This window comes from Aspergillus fumigatus, chromosome 6, assembly GCF_000002655.1.
Source record: "Aspergillus fumigatus Af293 chromosome 6, whole genome shotgun sequence".
NCBI lineage: Eukaryota > Fungi > Ascomycota > Eurotiomycetes > Eurotiales > Aspergillaceae > Aspergillus > Aspergillus fumigatus.
This window is the reverse complement of record NC_007199.1, coordinates 2,845,917-2,865,224: the sequence shown is the minus strand read 5'-3', so window position 1 is coordinate 2,865,224 and position 19,308 is coordinate 2,845,917. Positions and strand designations below refer to the sequence as shown.

Below are 19,308 nucleotides of genomic sequence, written 5' to 3'. Positions count from 1 at the left end.
CAGCTCTCAATATCCATATATCCGTTGCCGGGACCCAGACGGACCCGATCTTTGATCGTCGCGTTGCGTCTGCTTGCAGGATCCACTGCAATGAACCCATCTCCAAGGGTAGTTACATCATAGTATCATGCTTCTCCGTCCCCTCTACCGGTGCAAGCCACTCTCTCCGCCTCGTACAGAAGACCTCCATCGCGGGCGCCCACTCGCTCCTCGCAGGCCCCAGATCCATAGTCCCCGAGGTGACAGTCACCGCAGCAGGGTCTATGGACTCGCTGCTGATAAACAACGGCGAGCCGCAGTTCGAGCAGAACGACCTCGACTGCGGCTTCCCCGACCCCGTGCCCCTGTCGTGGTACACTCTCAGGACCTCTTCTCCTGCGAGAACCTGTAGTTGCTATCGGCGGGTTTAGCTTGGCTTGCAGCCATTCCGGGGCGGGAGGAAACCATCACGTACGGTTTTCAGATAGAAGCTATTTGCCATGAAGGCTGACCCGGTGCTTTTGCGACAGCTGTCACAGTGGCAGATGATGGTGGTTAGGGGCGCGCCGGTCACTTTGTAGCGGACTTTCTGGCAGAGGCAGCTGCCGGTCACGACGTCCGGGGTGGACATGTCGATGCTGGCCCAGTGGGTTATGAAATTCTGAGGGGTGGGTGAGAAAACAAGGAGAATCACTGGTGTCGGTCTTGATGATAGTCCACTGAAGACGGGATTCTGGTTTTGTAACGTTGGTCAGACAAGGCTGACATGGCGGGGCTGACATCCAACATGATGGCCGCCTAATATGACGCAGTCGGTGGAAACGATTCGAAAGACATAGTATAGCTCTCGAATATACTAGTAGTGACTAGGAAGAAGACAGCCAAAGGCTGGCGAGTCGGTTGGTTAACAGCGCTCGGCAGTCGTCCGATCATGTTGCACAGGAATAGGCAGTTGTCCTCGTTCGATGTTCCTTTCGTCTCGTCATTTTGATCAATTCATGATTGAGTCGCTGAGATACCGATGATTTCCTACTCTTCAATAGTGATCTACTCTATTATGCGTTGGGTTGCGTATATTAACGATGCAAATGCCTTCTTTGCCTCAGGATATGATTTCGCCTAGATACACCCGTGTTTGAGAGAATCAGCCTGTATCAACTTTTGGATCGTGTACTGTTTTGGGGAGACGTGTAATACTCTCATATCCAGGATCTATAGAGCATATCCTGTAAGCGTGCATATATATAAAGATGTCTAGCCCACGAAGCCATATATCTCAACTAGCTTTCCCCAAGCAGATAAATCCACACTTGACACCCAGATGACACCCAGTACTCTATATTACCTCAATATATTACCTCAACTGGACCATAAATTACATTGCTGATAGCCATACATCTCACTAGCGAGATTCCCTTCGGAATGCGATCCATTGAGGAATGCCAGCTCGCCTGGAGACAGCATCTGATCGAACACAGAAGATGACGAACTGTAGAAATAGTCGTCTGCGCCTGATAACGTCGTCTCCTGTCCAGGTGCAGAGTCTATCCCGTACAGGGACAGTGAGCTACAAGGGGGAGTGGGCTCTTGTGTGAGGTTGGATCGCTTCTCGAGAACTCCGTCATCTACAGGCGCCATTGAGCCTGGTCCACTGATGAAGGTCTGGGATAGCAAGACAAATTCATGGAATAGTCGCTGCAGTGTGGCAATTGGCTGACTGACTGTCCCGCTTTGTATCAAGCAGTTCGCGACCGTCTTTAAAAGGTGAAAGTCACCTAGATGGGATGTCGCGACGGCGTTGCAGAATAGGACGAAGCAGGCGGTCAGAGGATAGTACAGCAAAGTCCTGAGGATGTGTTAGACTCGCCAAACTGGTAGGATGAGCAAACTAACCAGTGCAGAAAGGCAGCAGTTCTTTGGTGATCGCTTGGTCGACACAGACTTACCAGTGCCGAGAGCTCCTGGCGGGCTGACTGGAGGTACAGCTCTCCAGCGCCATGGATCTCACCCGACTTCACTTGGGTCAAGTGGAGGATGGTGGTCATGATTGAATGGAAGCCGAAATCGAGGGCCGCGACTTCGCAGCGGACATCCAGGCCTTTCCACTGCGGCGAGGGAGGTGAGACCTGGCGACGGTCGAGTCAGCTTGCAGTCAGTAGCACGGAGAAATGGGACTATGGGAGTACCCGATCTATCTTGCGCCGAATTCTATCCATTGTCAAGAATAACTGGACTCGCACATGGCTAAAGGATTGGCCTGCCGTTTCTCTTTCCGAGAAAGATTCGTCATTAAGGAAGGGAATCAGCACACTTTGTACATGCGCCAGCTCCATGTAAATGGAGAAAAGCTCCGAGACTGGAGTATCATCGATGCCTGGTACAACACTGAGGAAACAGTCGAATCTTCCAAGCTTCCAGGCATAGTTTCTGTCAAGCATATAGCACCACATGACGCAGAAGTACTCTTCTTCAGTTACACCTTGCGAATTGGCGGCTGCATGGAGGCGAAGATCAACGCAAACCCTACAAGCAACGCGCGTCAAATCACAGCACAGCTGAGTCTCACCTGACCCCTGGCATAGGAAAATCTGCTCTCTGTCAGATTGTGACAGAAGAAACGAAATGTTTTATGACTCACGCCGCAAAGAGTGGCCTGTAAAAGAGCAAGGGAAGGTGATGTCAGGAGTGGGATTCTCCTCAACGCATTCTGGGCAGTTCGCTTGTACTTCGCAGCGCGTTCCCGTAGCATCTGGGAAAGCTGGCCATCATCCTCATCCATCAACAGGCAATTTATGAACTTGTAGGCCATTGAATTGACACAGACCGTGTAAAAGAGGGTGTCATGGGGAGATGCGGTCTTGCGAAGAAGCGACAGTCCCATATGCTTAAGTGTTGGTCGAGACACGTGCTTAAAGTAATCCAATACAAATGATCCGAATCTGTCGCCTCCGAGATCTATGAGACTAAGTCAGTATTCCACGGTATCAAAGACTCCAAGGGGCTGTAAACCATTGTACCATTCAGCATCCAACTCAGAAACTCAATGGACGGGATCTCTGGCTGTTCCTCGCCGTATCCTCCGACGTTTAGAGGGCTCCCAGATCTACCAATACTTTGTGAAAGATGGCTTGCGACATAGAATGCTGACTCGATAACTTGGATCCTGTTCCAGGCAAGACCCTGTATACGGTCTAGTGGGCGCTGCTTCGTCAACTGAGCATCTGTTAGCGGAACTAACAGGATCCATCTACGGAGCTCTTGCTCTCTACATGGATCTTGGTAATTCCCCTGTCCTGCGATCTTAAGCGACATTTTGTAGTTGTCCATCGTGGAAAAGATGTTATCTGTGGTAGACGTGTCGCTTTGCCGGACAATCTCGAAGATAGAACCACCACAAGCGTCAGGTAGGAGCGGAATGGGGGATCTCCGGCTCGACTGAGACGCACTGCTTTTCATTTGTGCGCCAAGTAAGATTTTTTTTGGTAGTCGTCTCCTGCTCCGTCGGCGAGTACATGCAGTTCGTTGGTCCTGACAGTTCCCACAAGGGTCATTCCTGTCACATCGCACCTATACCAATAGTTAGAGCGCAGTTAGAATGTTTAGGCGGTTGTCCAAGGCTTCTGGAGTGGGTTCTGAGATATCCATACTTTTCTAGAATGACAAGCGTCACACTCAGACAATATTAGCAGAATGGCCCCTATTGTTATAGGAGAACATACCACGGAATAGTGCTGAGACGGCAGCTTGGCTACGCCTGAAGAAGCCATTGTTCTTATATTTTTCTTTTCCTTTGATCCAAAATCCCCGTTCCGCCGAAGTCTATCGATCCAAGGTCATACAAACCTCGATGTCCCCCCGTCCTCTTATGGGTGACTGTCCTTCAGTTGAAACGCTCGAGCAATCCAAGGATCCATATCACTGGTCTTTGGCCTTCAATGAACATGGCAACTGACACTGGCAGAGGTAAGTAACACCACTACCAAGAAGCTCAACACTCTGGGAGAGGATCCAGTCTACCTCACAGTCGGAGATTGCCGACACCAGGGCTGATATAGTGCAGCTAGTAGCGTGGAAATAGCCATCATTCGTTAGGTTTTGAGACTCGGGCTCCAGTTTTATGCCGAGCCAGTCATTGTGAAGAATAAATATAGTCGGCTCTCACTCTCAGACACTTGGCATTCGGGACCCTTACTCTTTAAGTGGAGATATCGCGGACCATCTGCGCTTCATCATAGTCTAGATAGAAAACTGCAACACAACAGCATCGTCGTCTAGAGGAGCTGAAACGCTCAACATAGCCTCCAGGTGAGAGAGTGGCAGTGAGATGTCTCGAAACCTATTTGTTGTACTATCCATCTAGCTTTACATTAAATAACAGTAATTCTAGCTCATGATGTTCTGTCTTTCTTTGGCAATCTGCACTGCGATATATCTTCTCTCGTCCGGTACAATGGAAGTCGACCTTTGAAATAGTTCAAACTCGTCGGCTATCATATAAGCCCATTGTGCTGTCACTTGTATCTTCATGTTGTCCCGCTTAGGACACTCCTTGTCGTTTCCTTCTAGAATGGACGTCCAGATACAACTGGATAAGAGGGAAGCAATCTATACAAACCAGGACACAGTCTCTGGCAGCCTCATTCTTCATACTAGATCATCAGTCGATATTTCAGCAGTACAAGTTACTCTCTCTGGCTCAGCATTATCCAGACTGGACTCGGGGAGGCGCACGGAATCGCACCAGGCAGGTTGGGGCTATGGAATGAGCGCGGCCTGTGCTAACCATCCTCTCAGTTGTTTCACACAACGCAGCAAGTCTTTCCTCCTCCTTCTCAAGGAAACCTCAACATGGCTTCGTTCACTCTCGGTCATGGAACATATGTCTTCACATTCTCCATCCCAGTAGGCAATGTACCCCTGCGTGAGATTTGAAGGCCTGTCGCTAACAACTCTTTGCAATCTCTAGTTTCCTCAAGTCTCGGAATGCTATAGAACCGGCACGGACGGAAATCGCTCTCGAGGCAGTTGTAGGAACGTACAGAAAAAGCATCGTCACACTACACATCTACTTCGGAGACTTCCACCCTCCACTATTAGGGAGCGAGAAACCGCGGGAGAAATCAGCTACACGTTGAAAGCAATCATCAGAACTGCTGCAATTATCAATAAATCCGAGATCATCACAGTTGAGCGTCCCATGGCCACCATTACCCCCACAGCTAAAGTAGAAAAGAGGATGGCTATAAAGCTAACGGTGTGAATCTTGTCTAGACTCGAGATATAACCTTCTATCCGGTTACCGATTTCAACCCTCCCTCACATACCCTCATTGAGAGACATTCAGTCATTCTCAACCCAGGTAATCGCGAGAAGCCCATACCGACAAGTTATCAGATTGATATCCGACTCTCAGACGGAGCTTGTCTCCTCCTCGGTGAACCAATCCCCCTGACGATATACATGACGAGAATCACCGGACCCGGCTACGACCTCATCCTGAACGACTTCCAGTCAATGCTCCTCGAAACAACCGAGGTACGAGCACATGGATTCGTCGAAAGCAGGTTGCAACTTCACGTCCTGCAAACAGTCAGCAACGTGCGCAAACAAGCACATCCCTCTGGCACACCAGCTGGCTCGACAGTGAGCCTTGATGACGACCTGTGGAGACATCATCGGCTACCGCACTCTCTGACACCGACGTTTGAAACCTGCAATATCAGCCGCACTTATAAGCTCCAGATACGCCTTGGCTTCAGGTTTGGGTCGGCAAATGTAAGGCGATCCCTTTTCACGCCTTGTTCTTTTTTCAATTAGGAGCTGAGACGTGGACCTTCTCTGATCTAGATCCTGACGAGAGTTTTGGAAGCTGAGTTTCCGGTATACGTTATGGCTGCTTGTCGTGCGAAGAACCCGCCTCGAGCTTCTTAGCCTTTGGGCAGCATGCAGTCGATAGCTTACGGCTGGCATAAAGCACTGAAAGATATAAAGATGTAACGGGCGGAATCCAATCTGGCTGATTGAGAATCTGTATATGTCTCCCGGCGGAAGAATAACAGTGGCAAAGCTTGGATTACAGAAACCTGGATACTGTCTAAGAAGCAGAGCCATGATTGGCACTATTTCATTACCTGAAGACCGCGACGAAGCAGTAGTTCCTACCATTTTGAATCAGTCATGGACCAATGCTGGGGAGGGGGAAGAATTCGATCTAAGGAACCGACTGCGCCTGCGAGTTTTAGACATGATCCGGTATAACACCGCGAAGTCTTCAGTGTTAGCCGTAGAGGTTTACAATGTCACTACTAAGTAGCCAGCCAGTCCTCGGCCCAGCGCCGACACTGTGCGAGATGCCTTGTCTGGCTCTGCAAATTTTAAAATTTTCCAACAACTGTGTTACTTTGAAATTAGGCTAACTACCAGGTACTACATCTGTCACGGAAGCATCTAACTCCGCAGCTTCTCTGGTATGCCCTCGTTTCATCAGTTGTAGGTATATTCCACCCGTCCCATGGAAAGCCCTGACAGGGCATTACCCCAATCGGCACATTATATCTCAGACCCAACCTCCTTCATGTTGAGCCTGATCAAGTTGGCTCGACCATTGCTTTCTTATGAGATCTGCATTGGGTCTGTGTGTTGAGGTGCTCCTGGCTTACTGAGGAACGGGACCTATCTCCTTGCGGTGGGAATAAACGAAAGAACAACAGATAGAAGGCGGCAGAGAGGTTGGCTTTTATGAATTCAAGGTTCCCGCCGCATGACGACGGTCCCTATTATCGTTGCTTGCCCCAGGTCGATGCAACCGAACATCAGAGCCCGAGGTCTTTGCGGTGTGCTTGTCGTCCCGCCGGAACTGTCCTGTGGACGGAGAAGCATGGGGGCAACCATACCTTCACGTAGACTGCAGTCGGGCGGCGGTCTCAGTAGGCATGTAATTCTTGGCAGAAGTGTTGGCCACCTCTCCTCAAGGCTCTGCCGTGATCTGCATATGCTTCTTCTTGCCCTTGGTGTATACGCGCTGATCGTTCGGGTCGAAACCACCATTACCCCACAGAGCCCAGTCCTCGGTTTCCCTCATATAGTCTTCGGGGGTAAAAGACGTGCCATCGGCCTTCTCCCTCTCCAAAAGTTCGAAGAATCGATCGTAATCGATCCGAGTGTGCCATTTGCCATTGACGTAAAACCGTTCCGAGGCAATCAGCACACAGCAACTGTGCGCATGCTCCGCGGCGATGCCATACTTCAGGCCACGGCGCTGCAGCTCGGCGTTGAGAGCAGTGACGAACTGGGCGACTTCTTCGTAGAAAGGTACGTTCTGCATGGTCAAGCCAACTCCAGCCGTGGTGCTTGTGCCACAGAAAGTCACACCTTTTATTTCGACGAAACATGGAAGTGCCTTTTCCACAAGATCTGCGTAGCCGATGACTTCATCATCGATGTTGAATCCCTTGACCAAGGTCAGACGGAAAACAGTGCGCTGGACATGGCGCTTCTCCCGTAGAATGTCTAAGCAACGTTGGAAGCGCTCCCAGAAATCCCGATGCAGTGGGCGATCAATTTTCCGCAAACTCTCACGGTTGCTTGCATCGATAGATACGTATAGTTGAGTAACGCGACGCAGAGCATGGAGCTGATCAGGATGTTGAGCATTGCATACCAGAAAGCTGGAGATGTGTTCGCCGTGCAGCAGGTCCAGGAACTCATTGATGTGAGGATAGAAGATCGGTTCGCCGACCAAACTCAAGGCACAGTGTCGGATGCGCATGGCCTCTGCGAATCTCTCGGCTCGCACACCAGGAACGCCACGCATCATCTTGATCTTCTTGTAATGGCCCTCCTTAACTCCCTGGAAGATCAATTCGGGAGAATCCACTTTCCAACGCCAAGTAGTTCCGACCGGGTTGGTACCGTGGCGCCAGCAGAAGACACACTTATTACTGCAAGACAGCGACGGTGTAGCCTCCATGCAAAGATGTGATCGGATACCGTAGAAGGAGAATTTGTAGCATGAACCTCGGCCACGCAGCGCAGATTTAGTCCAGCGGCAGATTTTGACTCCAGAATGAGACCCAACGATCGTGTAGCCTTGTTTTGTCAGAGCAGCGTATGTCGGTGATGTCTTTGGAACCATCTCCTTCTCGGTCGATTGAACAGAGGAAGATTTCCCTGTAGTTGTGAAATCCACGGGGATTGGCGACCCGGCCGCATTCTGATCACCTCCAAACTTGATGTCCTCTAAGTCCATGACGTTTTGAGTATTGTCCTTGTCTGTGTCTTCATCGTCCAATTCCTCGTCACTTTCCACGGGATCTCCACTGCCAGGTACGCCTTCTCCCAGTCCACCATTCTCGAGGATGTCAAAAAGGATGTCTTGCAATCCCAGAGACCACTCTTTCAAGGAGGTTTCAGCGTCACTTTTAACATCACCCAATCCCAAAGGATATGCTCGTTTCCGCCCCGTTAGTTTGGCCATCCATTTGTCCAGCTCTTTGGCTTGAGAGCAGAAGCCTTCCTCCTCGGTAGGCCAGCCTTCCTTATCACCAAATCCGAAAACAGAGTAACCGGCGAGACTCGACAGAGGGCCTGTGTCGATGCGGAAGTCATTATGAGTCTCGTTGAGATGGTCAAGGAACGTATTCAGGATACTGTCGATGTTGTAGGTAGGGATCAATAAGCAGTATACGTAACGTGTACCGGGCGAGGTTGGCGGAGGCTTCGGTGCAGAGGTGAAGTAGTCGTCGAGATCGACATAGGAGAGGTCGTAAATCTGAGGGGGCAGAAGGCCACGCTCGCGATCCCGCAAATCAGCCCGCTTTTGCGCCGCAACGCGCAATTCATCCAGCAGTACTTTAGCATATCTTTCGGTGTTGCCAGTCAAAGAAGCGTAAAAGATGATGGGTTGGATAAAGGCAAGGGGCTCCGCATCCTCTGTTTGTCCTCGTCGTCCAGCAACCTTCGATGGTTTTTTACCGGTAACTCTCTTCGGACCTGAAGTGGGTTTTGCTGAACCGTTGGCCAGGGCGGGTTGCTGTTCAGCCTTCTGTGCCGTTGCTTTGTTGCTGCTCTCACGCGAGACGCCTTTCTCTGTCTTTTCGGGGGATTGGCTTCGGGGTGATGGCGGAACTGAAGACGAGGCAGTGGTTTTTGTTCTGGACTGAAGTTTGCGGTAGAATCGTAAACCGACGAAGACGGTTGAGAGAGCGACCAGGAACAGTAGACGATAAGAGTGCCAGAAGACCAAAAGGCCTATAAACGAACTATCGGTCAGCAAGATATTGTTGGGATGGTCTCATTTCGTCAAACCTTCAGCTGTGGAGTGCTCCGCCATGATGATTCCAATGAATCAATAAACAGCAGTGCAAACTCGTTTCTTTCTAAGTTGTGGCGTGAATACGTTGTCGCATTCGCGGAGAGAAATTTGAGAAGGCGGGATAAAATTGACTGACGAACGGATGGCGATCCGGACCAAGTGCGGAGAAGCCAAGAGGGGCACAAATCGGGTCCCTCTGTTTGTAAGCAGCTCCGAGCATTCAGAGATGAAGGTGACCGAATAGTGCTTGCAGAACTGACGGTTTAACTGGCTATTTCGGCTTGCAAGAGCTTTTGATTAAAGACGTAACTTCAGGCAGTTGTGGGATAACTTCCCCTATTCAGATAGACTCTGATTGGCTGCTGTCGTTTTGTGCTTGTTGGGTTGAAGGTAGACACCTCAGGCAGAAATCAGGACCCTAAGGCTCATTTCGATCTATACTCTGAAATAAAATAATAAGCAGTAATCGCTATGTCCTTGCAATCCTCCTTTTTTGAAGGGCAAAATCAACCGAGATTGGTTACATGTTCACTGCATGATGAGTCCACCTAATGAATGCTTCCGTGCACAAGGCAAAAGACTCGCTGATTATGGTCAACTACTCGCCCATTTCAATCTCGTGCACTACGTCGGACTACCTAGACGAGCTACAAAAACTGATATGGAGCATGCTACCCTTAGAAAAGTTGCGGATCACATTAGGCACATTGGTGGTCTGGTTGGTGTTGAACATGTTGGTTTGGGTAGCGACTTTGACGGTATCCCGACTGTTCCTCGAAGTCTAGAGGATGCCTCCAAATTCCGCGACTTAATCGCACAGCTTCTACGACGGGATGTCAGTCATGAGGATGCTGCCAAGGTCGCAGAGAGGAACCTACTGCGCGTGCGGAAGCAACTCGACGAGGTCATCCTGCAGGTGCAAGCTGAAGGAGCTCTGCTGGTGGAAGGCAATATAGGTCTACCGTCTACCTTGCTTATGACGGTAACAGGTTCCTTCTCCTCGGTCATTTCTAAGCCTGCGTATCAAACCATGTACGGAGTAACAGTATCAGGTTATGCTGCATAACACATAAGACATGATGAGATGTGCCAAACCTGCCCTCGCGAATTGCAAGCCTCAGGCAGCCCTTGCCTTCACAGTATCATCCTCACACCCCTCAACCGATGTAATCCTCCTCAGCAATTGAAACCCCTTCAACAGATTCCTACCCTGATCTTTCAGGATCTCATACTTGCCCTTTGATTCTAGACTCTCACGCACCTCCTCCTCCGTCGCCCACTGAAACGCCTGATGCTCTGCCTGCTCCAACTTCACCCCATCCTCCCAGCGCTCCGGCGCAACTCCCACCACTACATCCTCAGACGGCACACCAGCCTTCTTACTCGCCTCATGCACCTCAACCAAAAAGGTGAACTTGGCTACACGGTGCAAATCATTCCGCAAAATCCGCACCCATTCGTCAATCGCAATCAAATCAACAAATTTGGAAACGTGGAGCCCGGTCTCCTCGAAGACTTCGCGCGCTACACCGGCTAGCAGTGTTGCATCGGTGCGCTCGCACATCCCTCCTGGTCCTTCCCAGTAACCGGGATAGGAGTCAGTGGCAGCGCGTTGGAGGAGCAGAACGCGCGTAACAGGCTTTTCGCTCGTCGATGCGGTGGCATCATTGTCTTTTTCGAGGGATTGAGAATATACCAGTCCCCCGACGACAAAATCTGTTAGATGTGGTTTCGACGCGGCGAATTCGGGCAGAGGGATATTGTATTCGGCGAGGTGAGGAGCCACAATGAAACCAGGAAAATCTGCCATGTCGATCTTTGGTTTGAGACAATAATGCGATGTTTATGTTCTGGGGTCGAGTTAGTGTTCTCGACCCTTCAAGATAAGTCCTTGGCCGTTTTGTTCGTTCAACCGGAGGTTGGATGACTCATGAGATACGAAAGCTGACTCGATCAATCTTCCCGATAGTATAAGCGGTCGTATTTACTTTATTTAGGTTTGAACCTCAGATGATGCAAATATTGAATGAAACAGTCATCCTTTGACGAGAATGTGGGGTGGTCGAGTTCTTATCACACGATAACCCCCACATCTTCATAGATCAATCTTGATACGAAGCGGTTGCCTATTACTCGCCATCATTGAGATATATATAGGCTCCTACAGAACTATACACAAGTCGAAAATGTCACTGTCATATCGATTTCTGTAATCAAGTCAATCACAATTTGCTTCCAGGAAGCTGGGGTATCAGGAAACCCGCAAAGAATTTTCCTATCTGTGCATAGTCATCCAGGCTCATCACTGCAGATACATCTGTACAAGAATTAGTATTAGCTACTCAAATTGACGATTGGGATTCTCACATTGATCTGGCCGGATAATCACAATTGCGCCCTTCTCGGGACTAATCCCGAGGTGCTCATAACAGTGACCATGACCCTTGTTATAGCTTTCATCGTCGTAGTAGATTTTGTGAAGGTCTAATAATTATTAGCAGATCTTATCATGAAGAATTTTTGAGATTCGGAGACCCGCCTCTGATTTGATGCTTCCCCGTCACAGGGTAGAAACACTCAGGAATCTGTTCCAATTCTACGGCATGGCGGTTGCCATGAGCCACCAGAATGGGCTCAATAAGACTGTCAATATCACCTCCCTTGGGGCGGAATGTCTGAATAGGGCCCTCTGTTGAGCAGAGATAGTCACCGATCTACCATGAGGTCAGCAAGACTCATCCAAGGCCTCACTAAGGCGAGCGCCACCTACAGCTTTCAACTTTGTCTTAGTCTCGGCCGAGCTGATATCTCCAATAAATACCATCACTCGCCAACGGCCGTCCGATTTGAGCGACTGGGCTAATTGCATGGGCTTCGAGTCACTGAAGCGAACCACTTGGGCACTGGGCAGCCTCATACCAACGACAACGTTTGTCGAGAGCTTGTCTGATTCGTTCACGTGGAAAGTAATGGGTGACTGGTCATACCGCGCCGTCATTCCAGCAGTATATTTGCCCGCCTTGATGAATCCCTCCTGGAACTCAGCGGGAGACGTCTGGCCCCCCGAGGAGAAGAGCTTGGAGAAATACCGGTCGAAGTTGATCAGATCAATCGCCACCTTCTGTCGCTCCAGGACATATGTCTCCAACAGCGATGGCGATGCCAGTCCCTTTAGAACAGTGGCTAACTTCCAGCCTATGTTATACCCGTCCTGCAAGCTGACGTTCATGCCCTGACCGGCTTTGGGGGAGTGCGTATGACAAGCATCACCGGCAAGGAAGACGCGATAATCCTTGTGGAAGAAGTCTGCATGCCGCTGGCCAATGGAGTACGCAGACCACCAGACGGTTTCGACGAACTCGATTGCGTACTGGCTGAGAATACTCTTTGCTGTCTGTTGGAGATTCTCAAGCTTGACTTCCTTGGGCTTCGTGCCGGCAGGCAGCTCAATGTAAAAGCGAGCCAGACTACCACCTTCCCGAGGGATGATCAAAAGGTTTCCTGCCTTTGAGCGGATAGTGGTTTTCTTGCGGATGTCGGGGAAATTGGTGCGAGGGATCATATCCATGACACCCCAGACAGCATCAGTGCTATCCCCAATCATGTTGTAGCCGAGTGCTTTCCGAACGGTACTATGAGCACCATCGCAGGCCTAGAGACGTCAGAGACAGCCTGATCACAAGAATCAGTGATTGGGAATGACATACAAGCGCATACTTAGCTTCAAACATCTCAGTCTTCCCGTTTTTCTCAGCAGTTACCTTGACAGGATACGCCTGCGGATCTGCCGCCAGCTGGCTGTCCACGTCGACGCCGGTCACGGTGTACCCGTAGTCGATCTCCTGATTATTCCATTCCCGCATCTTCTCAATCAGCAGCCCATTAATCCGAGCCTGGTTAAGAATAACATGCGGCTGATGCGACAGACCCGGCTGTGTATCCGCCGTCCGACCAGTACGCTTGATCGAACCAGATCCATCATCGGCCCAGAACACCACCTCCAGCACATGGAACGCTTCACGCAGTAGCTCCTCGCTAATACCAAAGCTCTCAAATATTTCAACAGTCCGGCACTGCACACCATCGGCTTGTCCCATCGTCATGGGCCCGTCGCGGCGCTCCAGCACCTTACACCGGATGCCGTACCGCGCGAGCCACGTCGCTGCGCAGAGGCCTGCGGATCCGCTCCCGCAGATGAGTACATCAACTTTTTCGGGCATTAGAACGAGTTGAATATAGACAAATAAAAAAAGAGTGATTGACCTGGAGAAGGACCTTTGCCCGGATTAGTGGCCATGGTCTGCTTCTTTATGGTATACTCGGAGCCGGGGCCGGAACGCATCCCGTGAGTTCGGGATGCATCCCGGGCGTCGGCAGGTAATGCCTCGGTCAATTACCGACCAAACAATTGAGATCAAGAGGACCGTCATAACAAAATGGATTGAGAATATATGGAACGGGTAGAGTCTATTGCACGCATGCAAGGTATTAAAGTGGAAGTATACAAGCTGATGAAGCCATACTGCTGCCCTCTTGGGCTCATAGATGAAAGTATCGTTAGCGGGTCTAAAATCATTATATAAATCATCATCACATGCCTACACTGGCAAATAAAACAGACCATCAAGCATGCTAGGACGCCAGCGTCAATGCGGATCAGGTATACCCGGAAATTCTCAGAGAATATGCCAAAAAGGAGAGCGCGAAAGAGGTATTCTACAAGAAGTACTCGCTGCGGCCCGGCCGCGATACGGGAACATGTCGTTGGTCGTCGCTGACAGCACTGAACAACTTGAACGTCGGTTTGAGGTCGTCACCAATCTCGCAGACGGACGCCAGATTTCCGCATCGATAACAGTAGTTGGGCGCACTCCAGACAGTAACCACGTTTTGGTTCGCAAAATGATACTTGTAGCCCTCGTTTACCAACTGATGCGCCCGGGCGATCAACGTCAAGTCGTTGACATGACAGAATTCGTCGGCCACCTTGTCACCGAACAGCCAACCTATGGATGGTAAGTATTTGAGCTGGCATCAATGAACGCAAGACTGACCTGCTCCTCTGGGGCTGACAGCCCATGTTTCCACATCGTCTGGGTCTGACCACACAAGGTCACAGAAGGCGCCTTCGTGCGGAATCTCCTGGGCTCTGGCAACCACACGAACTTGGTCCAAGGTTCTAATCTCTGGACTCAATCCTCCATGTACACACAATACTCTACCATCGATGATGGCACCCAATGTCATGAAGTCGAACACTTGACAACAAGCCTTCCATACAGAGGCATTTCCGTACTTCTGAAAGCATTCCTCATAGAACCCGTACACCTGCGTAATCTGACGAGACTCGTGGTTTCCGCGCACCAGTGTTACCCTGTCCGGGTATCTAGAGTGAAGTCAATACTAGTATATGACAGAAACAGTTAGAACGAGCACTCACTTTGCTTTGAGACATAATAACAATGTCAGGGTTTCCAGACTAAAGTATCCACGATCGACATAGTCACCCAAGAACACAAAGTTCCGCTTGAGCTCGACATCCCTTGACCCAGAGCTCGAGGACCGGTCTCTTTGGCTCGCACTGGAGTCTTCGCTGCCATCCTCCGGCGCAAAGGTATTTCTCAACTTCTTTCGTAGCTTGGGATCTGAGATCGTAGATGGAGGTTCGATATCGTCCGATGTAATGACAGCTGACTGCGTCTTCGGGGCCTCCGCCTCAGACCCGTCGGGCATTCCGCCCGATACCCGGAAAAGCTCAAGCAAGTCGTAAAATTGGCCATGGATGTCGCCACATATCGTGACCGGTGTCGATACGGGCTGGATATTTGATTCTTCAGAGATACTTTGTCAGAGCCGGAGTGTATCCCTTGATCCCTGAGCAGACTCACCTTCCATCATGTACTCCTTGACGATCTCGCAAAGCTGCTTCATGTGCTGCTCTGACAGATACTTGCAATCTTTTGCTGCCTCCAGCCATTCGTCTGGACCTGCATTGCGCTTCAGTTTGGCTGGTCCCGGCTCAGGGATCTTGTTGTCCACCATGGTGCGGGTGCGGACGAACGAAGCAACGAAGGGAAAGTCTGAGGGAGTTAGTGAGAGGATTTAGGTAAAATTAGAGAGCTAGCAGAACGGCAGATAAAGTTGCTTTCTTGATATAGTTAATTGACGGCGGAGGGTCTGGACAAGGATGAAAGCAACGTATTATTTCCCCGCAGGAAATTGGGCCCTGATCGTCTGTGCAGGGTCGCGTGCTTGGCGGCCCTCGTATCCCGTAGTTCACTCGCCGGAACTTATCCAGCTGGTTTCCATCTCGAACCGGAGGGTATACCTTCCGTCAACTTAGAACCAACTTCGCTATATTCTCACTAGTATTTGTTATCTTGTCTTCTTGAATATTAGATTGTCCGCAGCGTCTTCATTCTTAGGGATTGACGTTTCGTCGCAATCCAGTCGGAGCGTAGATCCCACGCAACCCTCATAACTGTTCATCATGACGCAGACTTCCGACGGCAAGTCAACAGGGGGGGTACTTCAGATTCCTGCAGCTGCCACACAGAAGAATACATCAACAACCTCTAGGAAGGCTCCGAAGCCCCCTGCTCCGCGACTCAAGTTGCTCGTGAGACGGTTACCACCGGGTTTGACCCAATCTGAGTTCGAAAATGCCATGGGTCCAGAGTGGATGGTTGGAGCAGGAAAAGTCGACTGGTACCAGTACAAGCCAGGCAAGGTATCCAAAGAGTCAGTATCAGCCTACGATCAACTCACCGTCTCTTGCAACTGACATCGATACAGCTATGCCAAACCTTCGAGACCCTCCCGCGCCTACATCCATGTTACATCCAGCGAGCATATTGCGCCTCTATCCGATAAAGTCCGACAAACATCGTTCGTAGATGCTCGCAACACGTTCAATGATCCCGTACTCTTGGGACCGCCGTCTCTAGAGTTCGCTCCCTACGCCAAAATTCCTGGTAGTCGTGTACGGAAGGATGCCCGCCAGGGTACAATTGACCAAGATCCCGAATTTATCGCGTTCCTCGAAAGTCTGACACAGCCGATTACAAAACCTACCACTGTTGATACACCTACCGACGCCGAAGAAAAGAAGGAAACCGTTACCACTACGCCTCTCGTGCAGTATATCAAGGAAAAGAAGGCCAACAAAGCGAAAGAAGCCTCCAGCAAGTCTTCCAGGCATGCCAAAGGCGAGAAGGAGTCCAAATCGGAGAAGGTACAAGCCAAGAAACTTTTGCAACGTCAGGACAAGGATGCTGCCCTGGCACCTACTGGAGACAAGGCAGAGAAGAAGTCAAGGGCCTCAGACAAGGCGTCGAAAGAAGCAGTGAAAGCGGCAAACAGGGCCGCCAATGCTGCTGCTAAGCAAGCGGCTAAACCAGCAGCGACACAAAATACTAGCAAAGATACTGCTCAGCCTGCTTCAACTGAACGGAAACGCGAGCGTAATAACATCGCTGTGGCAGCCAAGATTCTTCAACGAGACTTGGGGCTTGCACCTTCAGGCGGCCGTCGGAGGGCTGGTAAGGGTGGTTCGACAGAGACGGACTCGAGCAAGAAAGAACCGGACGCTGCTATTACTGCAGATAGCGGCAAGAAGGATACAAAGTCTGGGAAGCCCATGTCACCATCAACTCCAAGGAGCAAAGCCAATGCTACACCTCCATCAGGCGAGCCAGCACCATCTCGTGCTCAGTCTGGCCCGAATGCAGGCCCTACAAGCGCACCATCCGCACAGAAGCAGTCGAAATCAGCGAAAGGCAAGCCAGCCGCTCCAATTACTTCGCCTACGGCTACACAGGCATTCCTCAAGCATGCCAATCCATCGCAGGGAGTTACAGAACCATTACTTGAAACCGCATTTGCACCTTTCGGAAAGATCTTGAAGGTGGAGATTGACAAGAAGAAGGGGTTTGGCTACATCGACTTTGCAGAGCCGGATGGTCTTCAGAAGGCAATTGCCGCTAGTCCTGTCACGGTCGCGCAGAGCCAAGTCGTCGTGCTTGAACGCAAGGCCAATCCTGGTGCAGAAAAGACTCGCGGCAAGGGACGAAGCGAGCAACCCGCCCCGAATAATGGCAGCAACAGCAACAGCAACAGCAATCGTGGTGCCAAGCAGGGCTCAGATGGAGGATCTGGACCAGCGACACCATCCTCGTCGCGTGGACCACGTGGAGGTCGCGGATCCAGGAACAAGGGCGGTTCGAAGGGCAACGGAGCAAATGCCAGTTCAAACACACCTAGTGGGAAGACTGGTGGGGAGACGAAATGAGAACTTAGGAACTCAATGTTGCATGTTAAGGAGTAGTGATACCCATCTGATGACTTCAATGAAAACGAAATTTTCGTGTCTTATCGAAAGCTTATCACAAGCCTCCCTAGACCGACCCTGAGAAGATAGATGTGAATGTGTGCATAGACATGCAGGTCAATGAGCAATTTAATGTGATTCTATGAATAAAGTTGACGGCAATCTCAATCTACAAATAGTCTACTTGGAAGTAAAATGAACTAGTCATGTAAAAATTATATTCTTCAGAATCTAAAACAAGAGAGAATTTGAGCAAACTCTGATCGCCTGATTACACCAACATCAAGTGTAAAAATTGACACCTTTCAGACCTCCTCGACACCCACCAAGTCCGACCGACCGAAGTCTAGACGTCAGGACAAGGTCAAGATCATCACCACTCCCTGGACCAGAGCAACATCCAACAGCCCGAACAAGCTTGTTTTGCAACAAGTCGTTCAGAGCGTCGGAACGAAGCAAGGTCGAATCGGGAGTAAGAACGGCTTCACTTTAGGGCATCGAGGACATAGCAGTCATCAGCAAGGGTGGAGATTCTGTGGCTCTTTAGAAGAGCTCAGAGGTGGGACGTCTACTCTAAAGTGATTCTTTGAACTGTAGTAAAGCTGTTAGCAAAATGTTCTGACTTGCAGTTGAGAGGTTTTCCCAAAGGTAGGGAGGGGGATGACATACGTAGAGTCGCTTGATTTCCAAAATGCATGGGATTTCGGGGCCTTTTATATTTGCGGGCAGGCGCTAGCGAGTGCGCTAACCTCAAGCGAAAATTTTCATGTTTGCTCGGTTTGTTCTGTGGGGCTACCTGTGGTACCAATCAGAGTTAGTTGAAGATTTTCCGCTCCACTGGCCAGACTGTCCCCGAGCTCACCGGTGAATGGGCTCCAGCGTAAAATTTCAACATCAGGGATGGTCTCCCAAATATTTGCTTCTCAGTGGCTGTTGAGCGACTTCATGAGGATGCGATGACAAACAGTAACTCACTGATATCCTGATTGGATTTGAAGCCAAGCGTTAGGAGAACCTCCTACAAAGTACTTGCTATAGGTGGTCCTGTCAACCGAGCATCTATGTGATCATGGATTTCTCTTACAGAACATAATTGTGAACAATCCTGATTTGTCCATTGCTGGGTTTTTCTCTGACAGACAGGTCAAGTGGCATACGAGCAGTACTCCGTATCCGTGACTATCCATATTTGCCGGCTTATGGCTGACCTGTTAAATTGACTACATTGCCGACTATCTCCTTATGTATCTCGGCATGCCGAAATCGAACACATGCACGTATGGTGTACTGGGCTTCCCACCAAAGCAGAGAACAGAATTACAAGCTCAGGGATAACTGTAGACTCCATTCATCCAATGCCAGGCAGTATCTGTGTGGGGACAAAGGCCTCCGTGACGATGGATCGAAGCATCACACTTCTGCAAGATTCCAGGAGAATAACATAGGAGTCCTCAAGTACACCCACTCCACCATGTAAGTGGTTTTTCGATTGCATCTGGCAATCGACATGGAGAACTTGAGCTCCTCATGGTTGCATTCCATGTTGGGATACTCGAGCATGCAAAATGTGACTACGAGATACATAGATCTTTTCGTGTTCGAAGCATTGAACAGTCTGAGACTCGACAATAAGACGTATAGTGCCAAAATCAATACGTGCCGCTTTGAGAACAACTCGAGTAGTTGG

General features: G+C 50.0%; 8 protein-coding genes and 1 non-coding gene across 9 annotated transcripts; 2 read left to right on the top strand and 7 right to left on the bottom strand.

Annotated features, from left to right (window-relative positions):
• Positions 1–112: 112 nt before the first annotated feature.
• Positions 113–610, bottom strand: AFUA_6G11530 (GFA family protein; the record flags this gene model as incomplete). The annotated part of the gene is made up of 2 exons (XM_745943.1): positions 113–394; positions 455–610. The coding sequence occupies 2 exons, from the start codon at positions 608–610 to the stop codon at positions 113–115; spliced, it is 438 nt and encodes a 145-aa protein (XP_751036.1).
• A 728-nt stretch (positions 611–1,338) lies between these two features.
• On the bottom strand, positions 1,339–2,860 carry AFUA_6G11520 (transcription factor domain-containing protein; the record flags this gene model as incomplete). The annotated part of the gene is made up of 4 exons (XM_745942.1): positions 1,339–1,825; positions 1,873–2,105; positions 2,220–2,567; positions 2,618–2,860. 4 exons carry the CDS (start codon positions 2,858–2,860, stop codon positions 1,339–1,341), a joined length of 1,311 nt encoding a protein of 436 aa, XP_751035.1.
• A 3,478-nt stretch (positions 2,861–6,338) lies between these two features.
• AFUA_6G11510 (flavodoxin and radical SAM domain protein) lies at positions 6,339–9,756 on the bottom strand. Its single transcript, XM_745941.2, has 2 exons — positions 9,286–9,756; positions 6,339–9,228 (listed from the first exon to the last, which is right to left on the bottom strand). The coding sequence occupies exons 1-2, from the start codon at positions 9,308–9,310 to the stop codon at positions 6,947–6,949; spliced, it is 2,307 nt and encodes a 768-aa protein (XP_751034.1). The 5' UTR covers positions 9,311–9,756; the 3' UTR covers positions 6,339–6,946.
• Positions 9,757–9,953: 197 nt separating this feature from the next.
• On the top strand, positions 9,954–10,358 carry AFUA_6G11500 (putative dipeptidase; the record flags this gene model as incomplete). The annotated part of the gene is made up of 1 exon (XM_745940.1): positions 9,954–10,358. One exon carries the CDS (start codon positions 9,954–9,956, stop codon positions 10,356–10,358), a length of 405 nt encoding a protein of 134 aa, XP_751033.1.
• Positions 10,359–10,409: 51 nt separating this feature from the next.
• On the bottom strand, positions 10,410–11,102 carry AFUA_6G11490 (NUDIX hydrolase; the record flags this gene model as incomplete). The annotated part of the gene is made up of 1 exon (XM_745939.1): positions 10,410–11,102. The coding sequence occupies one exon, from the start codon at positions 11,100–11,102 to the stop codon at positions 10,410–10,412; it is 693 nt and encodes a 230-aa protein (XP_751032.1).
• Positions 11,103–11,799: 697 nt separating this feature from the next.
• Positions 11,800–13,512, bottom strand: AFUA_6G11480 (putative phenol 2-monooxygenase; the record flags this gene model as incomplete). Its single annotated transcript, XM_745938.1, has 3 exons — positions 11,800–12,006; positions 12,063–12,944; positions 13,000–13,512. 3 exons carry the CDS (start codon positions 13,510–13,512, stop codon positions 11,800–11,802), a joined length of 1,602 nt encoding a protein of 533 aa, XP_751031.1.
• Positions 13,513–13,835: 323 nt separating this feature from the next.
• Positions 13,836–15,512, bottom strand: sitA (TOR signaling pathway phosphatase SitA). Its single transcript, XM_745937.3, has 4 exons — positions 15,181–15,512; positions 14,733–15,123; positions 14,347–14,678; positions 13,836–14,298 (listed from the first exon to the last, which is right to left on the bottom strand). Exons 1-4 carry the CDS (start codon positions 15,332–15,334, stop codon positions 14,009–14,011), a joined length of 1,167 nt encoding a protein of 388 aa, XP_751030.2. The 5' UTR covers positions 15,335–15,512; the 3' UTR covers positions 13,836–14,008.
• A 19-nt stretch (positions 15,513–15,531) lies between these two features.
• AFUA_6G11460 (putative nonsense-mediated mRNA decay protein Upf3) lies at positions 15,532–18,478 on the top strand. Its single transcript, XM_745936.2, has 2 exons — positions 15,532–16,033; positions 16,088–18,478. The coding sequence occupies exons 1-2, from the start codon at positions 15,783–15,785 to the stop codon at positions 17,580–17,582; spliced, it is 1,746 nt and encodes a 581-aa protein (XP_751029.1). The 5' UTR covers positions 15,532–15,782; the 3' UTR covers positions 17,583–18,478.
• AFUA_6G11455 lies at positions 17,923–18,222 on the bottom strand. The gene has a single exon (XR_013344525.1). It is a non-coding gene; the product is annotated as an uncharacterized ncRNA (small nucleolar RNA).
• Positions 18,479–19,308: the final 830 nt, after the last annotated feature.

Coding starts and splice junctions, on each gene's coding strand:
- sitA (XM_745937.3), bottom strand. CDS start 15,334: ATGGTGGACAACAAGATCCCTGAGCCGGGACCAGCCAAACTGAAGCGC. Junction 15,124..15,180: donor CAAGGAGTACATGATGGAAG/GTGAGTCTGCTC, acceptor GTATCTCTGAAG/AATCAAATATCCAGCCCGTA. Junction 14,679..14,732: donor TTATTATGTCTCAAAGCAAA/GTGAGTGCTCGT, acceptor ACTTCACTCTAG/ATACCCGGACAGGGTAACAC.
- AFUA_6G11460 (XM_745936.2), top strand. CDS start 15,783: ATGACGCAGACTTCCGACGGCAAGTCAACAGGGGGGGTACTTCAGATT. Junction 16,034..16,087: donor CCAGGCAAGGTATCCAAAGA/GTCAGTATCAGC, acceptor ACATCGATACAG/CTATGCCAAACCTTCGAGAC.
- AFUA_6G11510 (XM_745941.2), bottom strand. CDS start 9,310: ATGGCGGAGCACTCCACAGCTGAAG. Junction 9,229..9,285: donor GGAGCACTCCACAGCTGAAG/GTTTGACGAAAT, acceptor GTTCGTTTATAG/GCCTTTTGGTCTTCTGGCAC.